This window comes from Alligator mississippiensis, chromosome 3 (genome assembly GCF_030867095.1).
Source record: "Alligator mississippiensis isolate rAllMis1 chromosome 3, rAllMis1, whole genome shotgun sequence".
Classification (NCBI taxonomy): Eukaryota; Metazoa; Chordata; order Crocodylia; family Alligatoridae; genus Alligator; species Alligator mississippiensis.
In genome coordinates, this window is record NC_081826.1 from 42089841 (window position 1) to 42108252 (window position 18412).

The window sequence follows — 18412 nt, forward strand, 5'->3', positions numbered from 1 at the left end:
GGTTTTGCATATCCTGCATCAATGAGCTGCTTCAAAAAATATCGCACATTTGGTCACTATTATTGATCGTACATGCTACAAGGGTTGAACTAATGGGACAAATACGAGAGTTATCGTACACCCGGCAACACGGCACCCCAGCGCCTTCCTCTGAACGTCCGGCCACGGCCCGCACGGAGGCAGCAGCCGGGCTTCACCGGGCCCCGCACTGCGCATGTCACGCCCCCCTCCCCCCAGCCCTGTGGGAACACAAACGCTGTGGGCAGGACAAGCCCCGTCCCCTGAGGCGGCCTACCCTGCTCACGGCGCATGCGCAGACGCCAGCCACCTGACCGCGCCGTCCGTAAACCAGTGCGGATGTTCTTAGTGTACCCAGCAGGCATCGCGCTTCACTAAGGTCAAGATGGCAGCAAGGGTACCGGGTGAGGCGAAGCGGGGGATATGGCACCGTGCCCTTCCCCGCTGTTGCAGTGGCGCGCGGGGTGCCGGTCCGCGGCCGGGCTGGGAGCGGCCCTGGGAGCGGGGGTCGTGTGGTGCCTCTTGGCGGCGGGCCCGGTCCGGGGGTTCCTTCGTGGGACCTGGGGGGGCGACGCGTGGCCTCGTTTTCACGCCGGCTCCTTATTGGCTGCTGCTCTCGGGAGCTACGGGCCGAGAGCGGGGCCATGGTGCTGCGCTGAAGGGCAGGAAGCAGCGGCTCCCAGGGCCGAGGTGCAGCTGCGTCTGACTGCGTCTTTCTCTTCTTTAACTCCTGTTATGTGGCTGCCTGGCTTAGCGCTGGGTTATGTTTGTTTAAGAGCCAGGGCTGTTTGCCATCCTTTAGGTGCATCCATGTAACCTCTTAGGCTGCCTCAGGTGGGGAGGCTACAGAAAAGGATGCTAATTAATTTCTTGGGACAAAAAAAAAAAAGGTTGGGAGTGATGGTCAGCGGTTGAAAATAAGAGTGCTGTCTGCTCTGCTCCAAGTGCTAGGTGGCTTAGGGATTATGGTAGCGAGGTGCAGGTGTCATAGAGTTGTAAAACATGCAGGTTGGAAGGGACCTCAGGAGGTCACCTGGTCCAGCCCCTTGCCCAAAGCAGGACCAGCCCCAACTACGTTATCCCAGCCAGGGCTTTGTCTGCCTGGGGTTTAAAAACCTCTGATGGTGGAGATTCCACCACCTCTCTGGGTAACATGTTCCAGTGTTTTACTACTCTCCTAGTGAGAAAGTTCTTCCTAATATCTAACCTATATTTCTCTTGCTGCAACTTGAGATGGTTGCTCTGTCAAGTGCCACCACTTTCTGTAATAACACCTTGGGAGGTTCCAGTCAAGTGCTACAGGGTAGGTGCAGCAGTCTACATCCAGCAGCTTGGAAGGGGGAGGTGGGGAGCCTGGTCCTGCAGGAGGAAGAAGGGGATTTGGCTGAGTCAGCAGGGGAAGGAGTCCCAGCCTGTCTTGCCTGACTGTACAGGGCATAAGGTTTGGGAATTTGGCAGGGGGAGGGTTGCTGTAGTAATGGCCACTGCTACCCAGCTGCCAAACTTGCTGTCCCATGGAGAGCCCTGTGGGCTGGATGGGATGGCATTATGGGTTGTATTTGGCCCATGGGTTGGAGGTTGAGTATTTCTGTTCTAGAAAATCATGCTGTTAAGAGAATACTTGTATTTGCATTGCTGTTCTGTTCCTGCTGGAAGTAGAATTCATGAACTTTTCCTGGTGTATTGTATTTCACAACACTCAGTATTTGTATCTTCAGTAGGATTTCCTTACAGCAAATCTCAGGCAGGGTTTTTTTTTCCTTTTCTTGCTTCTCTTTTATGTAGATACCTCTTATCCTTTAGAGAAGTTCTAAAAATCTAACTTAATTAAATTGTATTGTAATATTGCTCTCAAATGATGACAAGCTTGTCAGTAAGTTGCATAATTTTTACCAGCCCGTGTTGCAAATGTTTTTTCAGTTTTAAGTCTTCAGAGAGACTTTCTAGTTGTAATGCTATAGAAGTCTTTGTGTTGGCAGGAAGGTGGGTACTAGGACCTAGCTGCCACTACTGCTTCTCCTGGTGGTGGCTTGGGGAGACCAACAGCTGTCAAAACCCTACCTATATCCATGGACCAAATCAGATGGTACTGTGAACCAGACTTGCCCCACAGGCTATAGGTTGTCTCACTACCCTATGTCTAGTACTTGAAGATCCTGTTTGGTTATGCATATGTCAAAATGATGAAATGCTATAATATTGTGCTTAGCATAATGTTAAAAAACATGCAAGAACAGGGAGAAGCCAAGTTGGACATGATGTAATTTAAATTTATAGTATAATACATAGCAAATATAATATTATATAATATTTATTTCTTGTCAATATGTACCAGTGTTAAGCTTTAGTTTACCTTTAGACTAACAGTGATCTCTTTCAGCTTCGAGTGGTCGGCTGATGCAAGCCGTTTACAAGTGGTATTACAATTTATGTGGATTCAACAAAATGGGTAGGTGTATTAATTATGGGTTATACATTGCCAGTTAAACAGCCTAGCAGATGCAAAGAATCTTTTAGCTGTTTAATTGCATGTCCAGGTGTATTGAAATCAAGGTAGAGCTTTCTTATAAAAGTTAGCCATGCCTCTCTTATTGTAAAAAGTAATGTTCACAATGGGTAGAGTGCTGATAATTGTTAATCTAGTGATGAATCAGGTGCATTTTTCTCTAAGCTGTTATGATAGCTAGTAAAAGTTCTTTCTGTAGACCCAGAGAGCCCAAGTATAAACTGATGGGAACTGGAGCTTCACAAAAGGAATTCTGAACATGGAACAAGCATTTAATCTTCACTCTCTCAGATTTCACTTCAAAATCCACCTTTTCAGTTTGATCTGACTGTGATTTCAAGTTAGTGTGTGACAGATCCCGGTGGTTTGGATCAGGTTACAATATGACTTCCTAAAAGACCAATCAGCAGAATCTGGAAACATGCCTGGAAATAAAATCTGAAGTCAGTGATTAAAACAAAGTCAATAGGAAAACCGGCTGCTCCTCACTGCGTCCATTCTTTTCACTTTTGCTCAGTGCCTAGTTATAGTAATAAAACTTAAAAAAAAAAACAACCCCAAAACTTCTTTTTTTTTTTATGCTAATGATATGCTTTTTCAAGTGCTTATGAGGAACTGGTAATTCTAGATCTGTCTACAAGAGTAATAATAGGAACATTTTCTTGCATTGGTTCCATGTTGTATCAAATGATCCTTGCTCCATTTGATCAGATTTTATTATTTGATTTGTACATTTTTCTTTTGACAGAGGCACCTGGGAAATAGGATAGTTGTTTTTCTGTACCTACAGTAAACTCAGGTTAACGTTGCACTGCAAAGGGAATGCAAATAATGTGGCATAGTCTACTAGGGACCAGTTATCAGGAGCACGAGTGCTGATCCTGGGAGCAGGAATGCTGATAGGGAACTAGAAATATAGAAAATAAAGCAATAATGGTAGATTAACCAGACCTTACTTGTAAATTGAGATGAATAAAATTAGATTTTTTTTTCAGACTTTCATTGAAGCAGATGAAATTCCCATTGTTTTGGCTTAAGCGTTCTTCACTTTGATTTCTATAATACAGCATACCATAGATACTGGGTAACAGGGTTCCAAATTATGAAGAATGAAATGCGGTTTTCACTAGGACTAAAATAATTACATAGCAAGAAAAAAATGTCACTTTTAATCTTTTGATCTCTGAAGTCCCCTTGTAAATCCATCCACACCTTGAATACTGTGCCCAGTTCTGGTCCCCCCACTTGAAAAAGGATATTGAAGAACCAGAGAAGGTACAAGGAAGGGCATCAAGGATGGTCAGTGATATAGAGGAGCTTCCATATGAGGGGAGGCTAAAGAGGCTAGATCTATTCTATTTAGAAAAGAAATATGTGAGGTGGGACATGATCAGAATTTAGAAAATGGCAAAGGCAAAGTAAATAAGAATTTTCTTACTTTCCCTCTCTCACAAGAAGTAAGGGGTCACAAAATGAAACTAGTCAGTTGTAAGTTTTAAACTAACAAAAGGAAGTTCTTTTTCATACAGTATGTAATTCAAGTGTGGAACTCATTGCCACCGGATATGGAAGCTGACAGTTGAGCTACATTCAAAGAGGAATTGGACATGTTCTTGGAGGAAAAAGGCATCAGTAGCTATTGAGTATGGGAATTAGAACTCTGAATCAGAACTTCCTAGACCTTAAATGCTGGAGGCTGCAAGTGAGAGAGAAACAGTGTAAAAAACCCTGGTCATACCCAGCTCACTTTCCCTTTTGGCATCCACTCTCATGGGATACTGGGCAAGATGGACCTATGGTCTGACCCAGTAATTGGCAACTCATGTTCTTAAGTAGCATAATGTTACATGAGGACGGATTTTTGGATTTTATTTCCTAATGGATTTTAAAATGTCCCGATAACGAAAGACATTTCCTCATTCCCCTTCACCCTCACTCCCCAATCTCTGTTCCTGTTTATTTTTCTGGAAATCGAACTGTGCAATTCATATGTAGATGGAGATCAGTGTTTATAAGCTGTTCTATAAACAAATAATTGGCCTTTGTCCTGGAATAGTTACAGAGAAACCAAATTATATTGAATAAGTGTTTGAACAGTGTCATGAAAATACAAAGTTTACTGCTAGACAGTGATGCTATTGTAAAATTTTACTGTTACAGGATTAATGATGGATGACACATTGTATGAAGATGAAGATGTGAAATTAGCAGTGAAGAGGCTCCCACCAGAGCTATACCATGAACGAATGTTTCGCATCAAGAGAGCTCTCGACTTGAGTATGAAACATCGAATCCTTCCTCCAGAACAGTGGACGAAATATGAAGAGGTACGTGATATTAGAGACAAGTTACTGCCAATATCTTAAGTATGTTTTATATTGGCCACTCATTTGTTCTCATCATGAAAGTGTTTATGTCATTTAACTTGCTTACTGCTACGTACTTACTAGCAAATGAGAGTGACGTATTAGCAAGTGGGACATGGACAATTAAATCTGCAGTTCTTGGGGGAGAGGGGACATTCCCTGCATATGTGCTTACCTTAAAATATATTGTTCTTAGTATAAGTTGATCCTGTATATAAGTCACTCCCACATTTTCAGTTTCACAATTAGGAAAACCATTTATCTCTTCCCCCAAGTATAAGTAGGTGATCACAGACATTTCTTCAACTACCGTTGCTATTGCAACATCCCACAGAAGAATTAAACAACAAAAGGAAGGACTCAAGGATTAAAAACAGAGGAAGCTTTAGTTTACTATTTTTACTATGTCAGAAAATTTTGTCTGAGGCTCACCATATTGCGTTCAACAGAAAATTTCATGTTAGTATGGATCAAAACAAATAATTTTAGCTAAATAAAAATTGTTCATAGCTTTAAACAAAGACAGGTTCTTATTAAAAGATTAGACTTGAAGCAGTTCTGAAGTAAAATGTCATGTCATGCAGAATTAAACCCTAGAGCCAGAGAGCCCTGTTCTTAAGTAGTCAAAAACCAAATTTTCATATTCTTGATGGTTTGGGGAAGAAGAAAATGGATGGTTAACTGCTATGTACCACCATCTCATGTAGGTATCGGATTTTACCTCCCCAAAACTGTGAGTAAAGTATAGGCAATTCATTTGTAGGGTTGTTGGGGGGGGGGGGGGGGGAAATGTTGCAGGAAAAAAGTGTTTTTTGGAACAGTGAATTGTATTGTCTCTTGGACATTATTTTTAGTTTAATGAGGGGGAAATTGCCAGGATCATTACTCTTTTCCAAATATTAAGTACACAGGTCACTGTTTGTTACAAAACCCTGTTGTCATTGGCTATCCTTCAGAAGTGCATCTAACTTTGCATGGTTTCTTAGCTCTGTAGTAGAGCATGTGGCAGATCACCACTTCTTATCTCAGAGCAGTGGTCTTGAGGCTTCTCAGCTTCCTGCTCTTTGCAGTAGAGCCAGACTCCTGGAAGCCTCCACTTGACCCAGGGTTCTTGAGACTTCTGAGCTCCTAGCTTCTTGATTTAAAGGATTAATGCCTGCCTCCCTCTCAAATGCAGCAGACCAGGGAAGCTATATGGAACTGCAGGGTGGTGCTGATATTGGATCACTGCCATTGTGGTGATTTGTTTTGAGCTGAGTTTGCTACCACCATGACAGGAATGACCTTGCATGGCACCCTTAAGGGTCATCTAGTATGAGTAGGGTTCTACCGATCTTGAGGAGGCAACCAGCTGATTTTGCAGGCATACTGTGGCTGGCCATCATTTTCGTGGGCTAAGCATGTGAGGAGGGCACGCTTCTGATTTGCTGAGGAGCCTGGCAGTCCCTCCCCTTCCTGCAGATTGCCAGATGGCCTGAAACCACATCTTAATTACCCTGATTAATCCCGGGGAAGTCATTAATCCATGCGTTAAGTAAAATTGGGGTAACTAAGCCACTGTTTCAGGCCGTTCCCAAGCAGTAAGCTCCACACTTCTTGTGGCTTTGCTGCAAATAAACAAACAAACTTACAGGCAAGGAGAAAAACACATGGGAAGCCCTTGCGCATTGTTTTGTTTGTTTGTTTTGCAGTGAGCCCACCATAAGTGCTGAGTTCAGCCAAAATCAGTTTCTGCAAAAATCGCGCAGTTGTAACTTTGTTAGGACTCTACAAGCATAATGATGGTAGAGCAGGTGATCTATGCGGTACTCCCATTTGCAGCACCCTTAAGACCAGCTAGTACAGCTTTTAGTGCTGCACAGTTTTATGTGTTTTGTACAGCAGTGCCATGTTTCTTTAGGCTAAAGATTGACCCTGTGTAAATCAAGTGTGACAATTGTGACTTGATTTAATTTTCCTTTTCTTTAATGGGTTGAGGTTTTTGTTGGAGAGAGAAAAGAGGTTGACTTAATGGACCAATTTGATAAATATGCACTCTTCCATTGAAGTCTGTAGATCACGCAAAGTAAAATTGAACATGTACAAAGTGCAAGAGAGAGTGGAACCTAACATAGCAGGAACTTGGAATGTCTTTCAGATTTACAGTGTGTTTAATAAAGAATGCATGTCTTCAGAACACTGAGCAAAACTAATCCTGTATCTCATTAATAGAATAGGTGTGTGTGAACCAGCTGCAGAAAAGTAAGGTAGGGTTTGACCTTAGTATGCCCCTACTCTTCAGTAATTGACTATAGGTAGGATGTAGTTTACCTCTCTTACATTGAGAGAAGCAACCTTGCATTTGTTGAGGGGTAGCAACGTGCATAGGGACAGTTATTGTTGAATAGCTGATATGCTAGAAGTTCATGCCTTGGCTTACCTTGTAGTAACTTTTTTTTTTTTGTGTACCCCAACCTGAGGGTTACTTCCTAATAACTTATAGTTTTTTTTTAAACTCTCAAATAAGGCAGTTACTCGTGTAACTTCATTGAACTTGCAGTCTTGTAGTAAACTTCCTTGTTATGATTTATGGCACTTACAAGTATCAAACATTTACTTATGGGTAACTACATTGAAATTATCCATCTAAATATAATTGCTGACTAATTAATATGACACATCCAACTACTTTACAGTAAATGCTTTATTGCAAATTCTATTCATTTTAAAGTTTGGAAGTGCATCTGTAGTTGCTGTTTAACTTTCAGTTCTGGTTCCTTGTGGATTTATGCGTTGCTTTCTTTGTAGGTCCATAATCCTATTCACTTAATATATGGTATTAATGAGGGCTGTGCAAAACAGCAGCATTCTACTTCAACTTCGGTTTTGACAGAACAGTGTTTCATTTCAAGAGTACTGCTCCGTTCCATTACATCGAAACGGTTTTGCTGTTTCAACATTTTGCCCATAGGCTATAATGGGGAAGCACAAAACAGGCTGTAACTTAGTCATTTCTTGCTTGATTCCAATGAAACTTGCAGGGATGGTAGCCCCTTCTGAGGGCATGAAGCCTGCCAGGTTTCAAGGACATAAGTGCAGGGTTTTCTGAGAAGCTGCACCTCAAAATGCTGACAAACGGGAGCCAGGGAGCAGGAGCAGCGTCCTGTGATCTGGCAGGCAGATTGGGGGCCCGCATCCCTGGGAGGAGTCCAGCAGAGCCCACGCAGCCTTCCTGGAGGTGCAGGCAGGCCCCTGATCTGCCTGCTGGATGACAGGAGGCTGCTTCTGCTGCCTGGGACCCAGTGCTGACAAACTGAGCCCAGCTTGGGAAAGCGCCTCTTGCCGCCAGGCTCAGTTCCCAGCAGTTCACAACACTGGGAAACTCAACCCAGCAGGGGAAGGTGCCTCGCCCAGCTGAGCTGAGTTCCCCAGCTCTGGGGACAGAGCCTGGCTTGGGGAGGCGCCTCCCCCTGCCAGGCTCAGCTCTCAGCAACTTGCAGTCCAGTGGAGCTCAGCCCGGTGGTGGGAGGCAGAGTGCAGTGCCGGCTCTGCCTGCCGTCCACCACTGGGCTGAGCTCCATGGTAGTGGAAAAGCCGATCAGAGCGCAGCCTGGCATCAGGTAGGCAGAGCCAGCTACGTTCCAAAATGCTCCGCCAGCCCCACGGAGCACAGCCCAGTGGTGGGAGGCAGGGAGAGCCAGGGCTGTGTTCCCCCCGTGCTGAGCCACTTGGGCTCCAGAGCCGTTCAGAGCACAACCCTGGCTCTCCCCTGCCTCCCACCACCTGGCTGCTGCTTCAAAACCGGAAACGTTTTGAAACTTTTGAAATATTTCAACTGGCCTCCTTTTGTTTCAAGGCTGTTTTGAAACCCTTCGTTTTGTTTTAATTTAGCTGTTTTGAACTTGAAATGAGTCGAAACAGCCGGCAAAGCTTTGCATAGCCCTAGTGTTAATTAATAGGGCTGTGCAAAATTCTTCTGCCTATTTCATTTTGATGCTGTTTCGACTCATTTCGAACTTGAAACAGCAAAATCGAAATGAAGGGCTTCAAAACAGCCTCAAAGCGAAACGAGGGCAGTTGAAACATTTCAAGAGTTTCAAAACGTTTCGCGTTTTGAAGCTGGGCTTGCCTGCAGGGAAACAAAATAAGGAGAGGGTGGGGAAGGACTGCTCTGCCATTAACTGTAACTGGCCAGTGACTGTGTCGTGTAGAGGCCCCAGCGCCAGTGAGGGCGCGCCTTAACACAAAGTCACGCATGTCACAAGTTTTGCTTGTCAGCAGCCTGAGGTGCAGTTTCCCAGAAACCCCTGCACCTATCTCCTTGAAACTTGGCAGGCTTCATGGCTTCAGAAGGGGCTACTATCCCTGCAAGTTTCGTCTGAATCAGACAAGAAATGACAAAGTTATACGCAGTTTTGTGCTTCCCCATTATAGCCTATGGGCAAAACGTCGAAACAGTGAAACAGTTTCAAGGAAACAAAACAGAACAGTGCTTTTAAAATGGAATGAAACTTGAAACAAAACATTGTCCTGGCGAAATGGACGTCAAAATGAAAGGGTGCTGTTTTGCACAGTCCTATTAATTACTATATGCAACTTTGTTTCCACCTTTACTTTAAATCTGGGCTTTATGTAACTACAACCATAACGTAGCAGATTGTCAACTCGGTACCCACTTAACACTGCGAACTAGGGCTGTGCAGAAATTAGATGGGTGTTTTTGTTTCAAAGCTGTTTTGAGCGCAAAACAGCGAAATCAAAATGAGGGTACTTGAAACGTTTCAAAATGCTTTGAGTTTCAAAGCCCGGCTTGCTTGCAGCTAAACAGAAACTAAGGGGATGGGGGAAGGACTACTTTCATAGTGACTGTGTAGCTGGCCAGTGACTGTGATCTTTCCCTGAGGTCCCTTCCAATCCCAGTGCTCTGGGGGAGAGATGGAAAAACAGCATAAAAAGCACTGTTTGAACTGAGCTTTTGCTGTGCGTTCACACTTGCAAGTGACACAAGTTTTGCTTTCAAGACTGAGGTGCAGTTTCCCAGAAATCCCTGCACCTATCTCCTTGAAACTTGACAGGCTTTGTGGCCTCAGCAGGGGCTACCATCCCTGCTGTTTTCATTTGAATTGGGAAAGAAATTACAAAAGTTATAGGCATTTTCATGATTCCCCATTATAGCCTATGGGTGAAACGTTGAAATGTGTCAAAACAGCGAAACAGTTTAGACAGAATGAAACGGAACAGTGCTTTGAAACAAAGAAACAAAACACTGTCCCTTTGAAACAGCAAAATGGAAGTTGAAATGAAACAATGCTGTCTCTCACAGGCCTACTGCAAACCACTTAGCCAGGGGACTAAGTCTGTCACAACCACCTATTACTAGATGTTGAAGACTTGTCAGAGGAAAGGGTGGAAAAGGCTTTTCTTAAACCCAACCTAGTCTCTTCCCATTGGAGTGCTTCACAGAGGTCGGGCTGTGGGAAGCAGGTTTTTGGGAACATTTGCTGGGTACTGTTTGTGGTAGCCAGTGGGTAGAAATGAGTTTAGCTTGCCATTTTTCATCTACAGCTGCTGTGGCTACCTCTGCATTCCAGTGCAGTTTTGTGTTTGTGTTGGTGCTATCAGTCTATTCCTTATCTTTACAACATTTAATGCCTGGTAATTTCTGCTGTATGAGTTTGTTTTTTTTTCATGAGGAGCTCAAGAAGAGAGAAGGCATAACTCTTCTGAATTTGAATATAATGCTATATACTTGTCGCCTGAGAACTTTCTGTTTGTTTTCAAATACTCAAAATATTCCTTTACTTTAAGAAGCTCCTATTTTATAAGTGTTTCTATCACCTTTTACTCTTATACTTTGTTAAGGAATTAGCAGAAGGCTTCTTTTCTTTTTTGGATAGTGAGTAGGAATGGATTTCTGTATTTGAAGCAAAAGTGATGAATTGATTTCAAGGCTTGGAAAGAAAATTCAAGAAAATGATTTGAAATATACACTACATATTCTATTTTTTAAGTTTAAAAAAAAAACCTGAAAGAGTACCTTGTAATGGAAGCTGCCAAGATGGGATTTCATTTTCACACTGCTATGCACACTGTACTTTAACTATTCTTCTAGACCAGATTGCATCAGAAATAGTATGTCAGAAAAAGCTTGTAAACTAGTATAATATCCCCCCTACCCCCATATGTTCTGTTGTTTTTAAATGACTAGCCAACAGGCAAAGTGGCAGAGAGACTGACTCCCCCCTCTTGGCAGAGTTTAGTTTAATCAGTCTTTATGGTTGCTTTTAAAGCACTAAATGTACTGTCCACTGATGGGTATTTTTAACCGCTCTGAGTATAATATCTAGTATTTGGCACAATAAAAACACAATTTTGAATTTTCTAAAGATCTTTCCTTTAAGTTAAAAATATCAATAGAAAATTGCGGTTCAGTGTATTTTAACTTCCAAGAAGTGTAAATTACTTTAGACATCTGTTATGAAATCTTATCCAAAGCTGTTTGCAATCTAAGTGAAACCAGTGACATAGTCCAAAAATTATATACATGTTATATGATTCGAGGTTAAAGCAGTGATATGGTATCTGACTAACTTGGGGTAGGCAATTATTTGGGCCTGGGGGCTACTTAGGGAGTTTTGGTGAGGGTCCCACATCCCAGACAGCTCACTCAAACTCTGTAAGTGGCTGTCCTATGTTTGATCAGGCAGCTAGGATGGGGCTGTGGGCAGGTGGGAAGAGGCATCTGGGAGTGGGACAGTTGAGTGGGGTAGGGCAGGCATTGCAGGACCAGGGTCTGGGGCCGAGTCGCAATCTGCTCCCTACTTATCCCTGTGATGGGCACCAATTCTTCAGGCAGGGGCATGTGTGGAACGGATTGTAGCTCTCCCCTGGGCCCTGGCCCTGTCACTGCCCTGTAATCCCAGGGTCTCCATGGAGCCCAGGCAAGGTGCATGACTGGGTAGATGGGATGGGGCCACGGGGAAGCAGGGAGCCTGGAGCAGGGCAGGTGGGCAGAACTGGGTCCAGGATTTTGGGGCAATGCTGGGGCCTGGGGCGGAGGCATGACCTGCTCCCCACACTCCCCTGGCCATGTAACTGGTGCTAGTCACAGGGACACACAGGCAGCAGATTGTGGCTCTGCCCCAGGCCTAGGCCCCATGCTGTCACCATCTCACCCTGTGATCTCGGCTTTGCCTGCCCATAACACTCTTGAACACTGTGCCCAGCTCACATGGGTCCCAACCCTGGCAGTGGGTGCAAGGCAGATGGACTGGGGTGCCTGGGGAGCGGGGCTGGGCCTGGCAGCAGCTGGAAAGAACTACCAAGGCTGTTGGGCAGTGGAGTCTGGCCACTGCACCATGCCAACCCTGCTGCATGCTGAGGGGTAGCTGGATCCGGTGCACACACCATGGTCTGGTATGCCCCCTTGCTCTAGCCTATGCTGGGTACACGTAACTATTCAAAGGTCATTTTAAATAATGCACAGTTGCCAGTAAGGACACACATGTTATTTACAGCTATTCTACCGTGATAACTGTATCAATCCCACCTTTAGCTTGCAGGATCATAGCATAACGCAAGTATGACTGGATCGGTCCCCAGGGGCAGTAGTGATGCCCCTGGTGGTCACGTGGCTCCTGCCCCACTCTGGCTCCTCAGATAGACTTCTTTTCCGCTCGTCTGCCATGCCTTGATGAAATTATTTGATTGTAAAAAGGGAGGCTGCTCCAGGGTCCCAGAGTGATCCCTTGTCTATTCTTCAGCCTCCCAGACAGAGCTGATTCCAGTCCTACCCCTCCTGGCTCTGTTCCTGCCCCAGGACACCAGTTGCCTTAAGGGCTGTTCATGGCCTCCTTCCACCCCTACAGCCACACCTATGCTTCACAGACCTCAACTGTACTGACCCCCAGACCTACTTCTACCACTTGTACAAGACAATTTTGCTACTCGCCAACAGCAGACAGTACACACAAGCATAAGGCACTATCATAATGGGGATGGCAAGTACAGAAACACAGGTCGCAGACAAAGAGTGAGGAGCACAGATCCATACAGGAGACTATAGTGCATGTCACTCCCATAATGCACCACACAAAGTAGCTCTGGTGCCCTACTGTTATCCTGGTGGGGAATGCACAGTTTGGGAAGGAAGACTGGAATTGCTTATGAATTAGGTGCTTGATTCAGTTAAGAACTTGCACTCTGGGGTCAGGTGTAGTGCATAACCCAGAATCCTTGTAAAGTAATGGGATCCCAGTAAAGTGCATGTGGAGAGTTAGTCAGCGTACTGAGCCAGGGGGCTGTGTCTATAGCTGGCCAGTGGGAATCCTCTTAGACTTTCTGTGGTGGGAGCATTTTTCACTCCTTATATTGGAGATGTCTCAGTGCAGAAAGAGTAGGCCTCTGGACCGAAGAAGGGGCACGACTCTAGCCTGACGGCTAGGGCACACAAGGGATTTGAATGCCTTCAGGCTGAAGAGAGAATTTCATAGATTTCTAGGGTCGGAAGGGACCTGGCAGATCATCGGGTCCGACCCCCTGCTCCAGGCAGGAAAGAGCGCTGGGGTTAAGTAACCCCAGCCAGATGCCTATCCAATCTCTTCTTGAACATCTCCAAGGTAGGGGAAAATACCACCTCACTTGGAATCCCATTCCATATTTTGGCAACCCTCACCATAAAGAATTTCTTTTTTATGTCCAATCTAAATCTATTCTCCTTCAGTTTGTGGCCATTATTTCTGGTAACCCCAAGGGGGAGCCCTGGTAAACAGATTGTCCCCTATTCCCTGCTGGCCCCCCACAATGAGTCTGTAGACAGCCACAAGATTACCTCTCAGCCTTCTCTTGCGGAGGCTGAAGAGATTCAAGTTCCTCAGTCTGTCTTCATAGGGTCTTACCTGCAGGCCCTCAACCATACGAGTAGCCCTCCTCTCAAGGTTATCCACATCCCTCTTGAAGTGTGGCGCCCAAAGCTGAATACAGTACTCCATCTGTGGCCTCACCAATGCCTCATAGAGGGGAATTAGCACTTCCCTAGACCTGCTCATGATGCACCTGCTGATGCAAGAAAGAGTGCGGTTAGCCTTGCTTATTGCTTCATCACACTGGCGGCTCAAGTTTATTTTTGCATCAACCAGGACTCCAAGATCTGTTTCCACTGTTGTGGTGCTCAGAATGGTACCTCCCAGTCTATAGGTGTGCTGGAGACTTTCTCCCCAGGTGCAGCACCTCGCATTTATCCTTGTTAAATTGCATCCTATTCTGATCCGCCCAGTTCCCCAGTCTGTCCACATCTGCCTGAATTCACTCCCTGCCCTCCAGTGTGTTAACTGTACCCTATAGTTTAGTGTCGTCTGAAAATTTGGATAAGGTGCTTTCAACACTTTCATCCAAATCACTGATGAAGATACTAAACAGCACTGATCCAAGGACAGAGCCTTGGGAGATACCACTGCCCACATCCCTCTAGGGGGAAACCGACCCATCCACTACCACTCTCTGGGTGCATCCCATGAGCCAGCTTTTCACCCACCTTACTGTGAAAAAATCCACATCACATCTACTCAGTTGGCTCATAAGAATTGGGTGCAACACTGTCAAAAGCCTTTTCAAAATCCAGGTAAATGATATCTACTTCCACGCTTACATCTAAGCACTTTGTGATCTGGTCATAAAAAGGCACCAGGTTATTCGGGCAGGGTCTGCCTGCTATAAGCCTATTCTGGTTGCCCCTTACCATAGTGTGACTCAGTGGTCCCCTGCTAATATGGTCCTTTGTGATTTTTTTTTTTTTTTCCTAAGGTCTTACTGGGAATAGAGGTACGGCTAACTGGCCTATAATTACCCAGGTCCTCCTTCCTCCCCTTCTTGAAAATAGGGACCACGTTGGCCCTTTTCCAGAATTGAAGCTGTTCTGTTATTTTTGCTTAACAGGCATACAACCATAATATAAATTTATATTGTTTTCGGGAGCATGGCTTTCAGCCAGAATCCTCCATAAATTGAATTAAATTGAATTGAAGCTGGATTTCTACTTCCTGGATACTTTCTGGGTATAAATAGACATTGCCAAATAAAGTAGATTATCTGTGCTGGGATGTGTCCTGGCACAGCTGATACACTTCATTGGGTGAAATGCGTGTCACCCATTCATCCTGCAGGACAATAAGCAATGTATTATTTGCTTTCAGAGATGTGCCCTAGGGAATCTCTGCACATTTTTAAGTGGGAAAAGCTAGCTCTGGTGCAGTCCTGGGGCTGGGACTGCCAGTTAACTGATTGGTGGTCTCAGCCCTGGGTCCACACCAGAGTATTAGTGTACACCTGGGGAATGCCAGACTGGAACAGAAGTAGGCACCCACAGGGTCTCGGGGGCCCATTCCAGCATGCCCCAGGAAGGGGGATTCCTGGGATGTGGAGGATTGGGCCTCTGAAGCCTCAGGAGTGCCTGCCCAGGGTGGCTTGAGAATATGGGCAACTGCAGGCTGTCTGTGCTTTCCTGCCTTAAAGCAAATAGGAGTCAGACAGAAAATAGTGGCAAAATCATACTGCTAGTATTGCAGCCACAAACTTTGGTCATATGTGGTGGAACAAGGGGCATGGACCATATCAACTTGCTTGGTGTTTGTGCCACTGCAATTTTTTTTATAGTGGCATAAAGATGATGTCTGTTTACACCTACTCGACCACTGGACATCAGTAAAGGAGGTGGTGCTACCACATCCCCCTTCTCTTTCCCTCTATATTAAGCACAGCTACCAGTGTGTTTTAGGAAGAACCTGAGCCTGTCAGTGTGTATGGCCTGCTTTGAGAGCATGGGTATATGAACGTGTAACTGTGATATTAAGGAGGTTGGGACTGCATATTAAATCAGCTGATCCAATAGGAACTGCTTCTTGCCTCACAGTAGATGAAATCTGAACACTGGTAGTTTGCTGTCTTTCACTGAGGGGTACTCTGCTATAGATCAAATTTCCATTTTCCACAGGGTAAGAACATGAATGTGGCTAGGGAGCAGATGGCATGTTTTAATGCCTACTAGATTGGGTCCTACAGGGAACTTAGGTACTTATCCATTTAGTTTATGAATCCTGATCAGGATCAGGTGGGAGGTAGGTCCTTAGTTACATGCTCAAGAACATAATTCTAGGTCCCTAGGGGAAAAAAAAAAAGAAGCTAAAGAGGGAGCCACTTAATGAGCTTGGGTGCCCCTAGGAGTGGGTGGCAGCTTAGCTGGAGCTTTTGAAATCATACAGATGGAATTGAGGCACCCATGTCCAAGAAAGTTCTTTTTTGGATCTAGCCCAAGGTACAGAGCTCAACATCCAGTGTATCCAATAGATTGCTAAAGTAATTGAACACTTGTTTGACAGATTCACAACTGTTGAGCATATTTGTGGATTTATGCTGGATGCTGCTGTTGCTGCAATTTAAGGAATGTATTATTGGGCGAGAGTAAAACTCAGAGACATCTAATACTTTAGTACAAAAAAAAATGCATTTCAGCAATACAAAAACAAGTGATCGGTGCAAAAATTTTAATGGGATTTAATCTGTAGATTTTGAACCTGCCCATGAAATAACTGAACCCATCTGAACAAGAAAGAAGTTTCCCGAATGTAGTATTGATAATCTGAGCCTGGTTGTCACTTGGGCATATTTTGAATTGAGCAAGCAAGTAATACACTGGCCTCAATTATCAGAAATCCTGCAAGCGGGCAAAGCCCATGATAGTCAGGTTGCAGAGATGTAGCTGAAAGCATTTGCTCTGGTAATAATGGAGGAACAGGAAGAAGTTAAGGATGCAGCTTAACCATTGGATATAAAGCTGTAGATGTAGCTAGAAAATTCTCTTCTTTACCTTTTTTTTAAAAGTGAACAGGGTTTGATAGGAACCTGAGATTATTTTTATTTTTATTTTTTTTAAATACAAACACACACAAATTAAAATAAGCACCCCTGGGACTCTGGAAGTGTGACTAAAAAGGAGATGTGTATGTGTGTATGAGTGTAGTGAAATTTCCTATAATCTCTTCTTTTTTTTCAGGATCAGCGTTATCTTCAGCCCTATCTGAAAGAGGTTATCCGGGAACGGCTTGAAAGAGAAGCGTGGAAGAACAAGTAACTGCTCTTAAAATCCTTCGTGCAAACTGCTGGTTTTCTTTCTAATAAATATTGTAAAAGATATGGTTATTGAAGAAATCTACTGGGAGGAAAATGTGAGGCTAGAGAAACACTTGATTCAGCTTGTTCAATAAATTTGTTCATCCAACCAAAATAAACATGTCAGAATACAAAATCTACTTGCAAGATTTCTTTGAACATTGGTTTATTACAATTTACAGACCTTTCCTATGATCGAATGCATTACACATTAGTGTGGTGATATGTAATCTTCATTCCAGCCTCTTGATTCATACCCTTGTCATAGTACAGCTGTTTCCTGCAGCTGGAAGAGTAGGCAAATGAATCTTGGGTGTTTATGCCTGCTTTTTTGGTTAGGATTCTTCTTCAGAAGTTATAACCTTATTTGCCTCTCTCCCTTCAAGATAGTATTATGATACATGCTCGATTGCTTATTCAATAGCATCACAAAATTTGTGTAGATGGAGTTCTCCAATAATGGAATTTCAGTACTTTGTTAATCACAAAATAAAGAACTGCCTCAATTTAATCTTCTGTAGCGAGTAGAAAGGGTGCATCTGATTTAGTAACATGGACTAGAAAGTCTTAAGAATGTAAAATTGTATACTCTGAAACCCTTTCTGAAACTAAGTTAATGATACAGATCTTCCTCTCCCTTTCTTTGTTCAAAAGTAGGCCTTTAGAAATTGGTTGATCACAAAGGTTGTTACATTAACAGTTTAAGTATCAAAGATCTCGAGATCAATGAAGTTAGTATTTGCATTTGTAAGTTCTGCTTTTTTTGGAATCTCAAAGCTAATGATGGATCAAAAACCTTCTGTCAGTTTTGTGCCAAAACTTGCCTTGCTTCTTAAAGCCAGGTACCTGAAATGCACAAGAAATGTATGAGGAATAATCAGAAGCTTGCTTCCTGCCTTATAACAGGATGCAGGGCAAGGATGATTTTTTTTTAAAGAAACATACAGGAAATTTGGGATGATCAAAGTCTGATGTTAATATTTAGTGTGACCTGATGAACTGCACGTTGGACTGGTCTTATGAGAAGTGGCCCTGCCCTGTTAGGTGACTGGGTGGAGAGAGATTTCAGTTACCCGCTTTATATAATGACCCTTAGATGAGTAATTCAGAACTTCACATTTTATGGTAAAACATTTTAATAGATAAATTTAAGTAGCCAAGATCCATCTGCAGATTTGTGTACAAGCCTCAGACTAGAAGTGTGGGGAGAAAAAAATTATTGTACTGTCCTGAAACTCCTTACCATCGCATACAATTTCAGTTGTTTCTTTAGTGAAAGTATTCAGTGATTTGTTGTTGTTGGTTATTTTCCACAAGGAAATCATTCTTGATAGTTAAAGTAGTCTTCACATGGAAAGTAAGTTCATTATTTATTATTCTC

At 43.7% G+C, this 18412-nt stretch overlaps 1 protein-coding gene across 3 annotated transcripts; it reads left to right on the forward strand.

The window, feature by feature from the left end:
* Nucleotides 1-312: 312 nt before the first annotated feature.
* LOC102568880 (cytochrome b-c1 complex subunit 7) lies at nucleotides 313-17171 on the forward strand. 3 transcript variants are annotated; one of them, XM_014611653.3, is made up of 4 exons: nucleotides 313-422; nucleotides 2399-2467; nucleotides 4685-4851; nucleotides 16916-17171. In XM_014611653.3, exons 1-4 carry the CDS (start codon nucleotides 404-406, stop codon nucleotides 16991-16993), a joined length of 333 nt encoding a protein of 110 aa, XP_014467139.1. In that variant the 5' UTR covers nucleotides 313-403; the 3' UTR covers nucleotides 16994-17171. The 3 variants fall into 3 exon arrangements, with proteins under 3 accessions (XP_014467139.1, XP_019351335.1, XP_006273293.2); XM_019495790.2 differs by having other exon boundaries at nucleotides 367-397; XM_006273231.4 differs by lacking the exon at nucleotides 313-422 and adding an exon at nucleotides 1272-1321.
* The last annotated feature ends 1241 nt before the right edge of the window (nucleotides 17172-18412 follow it).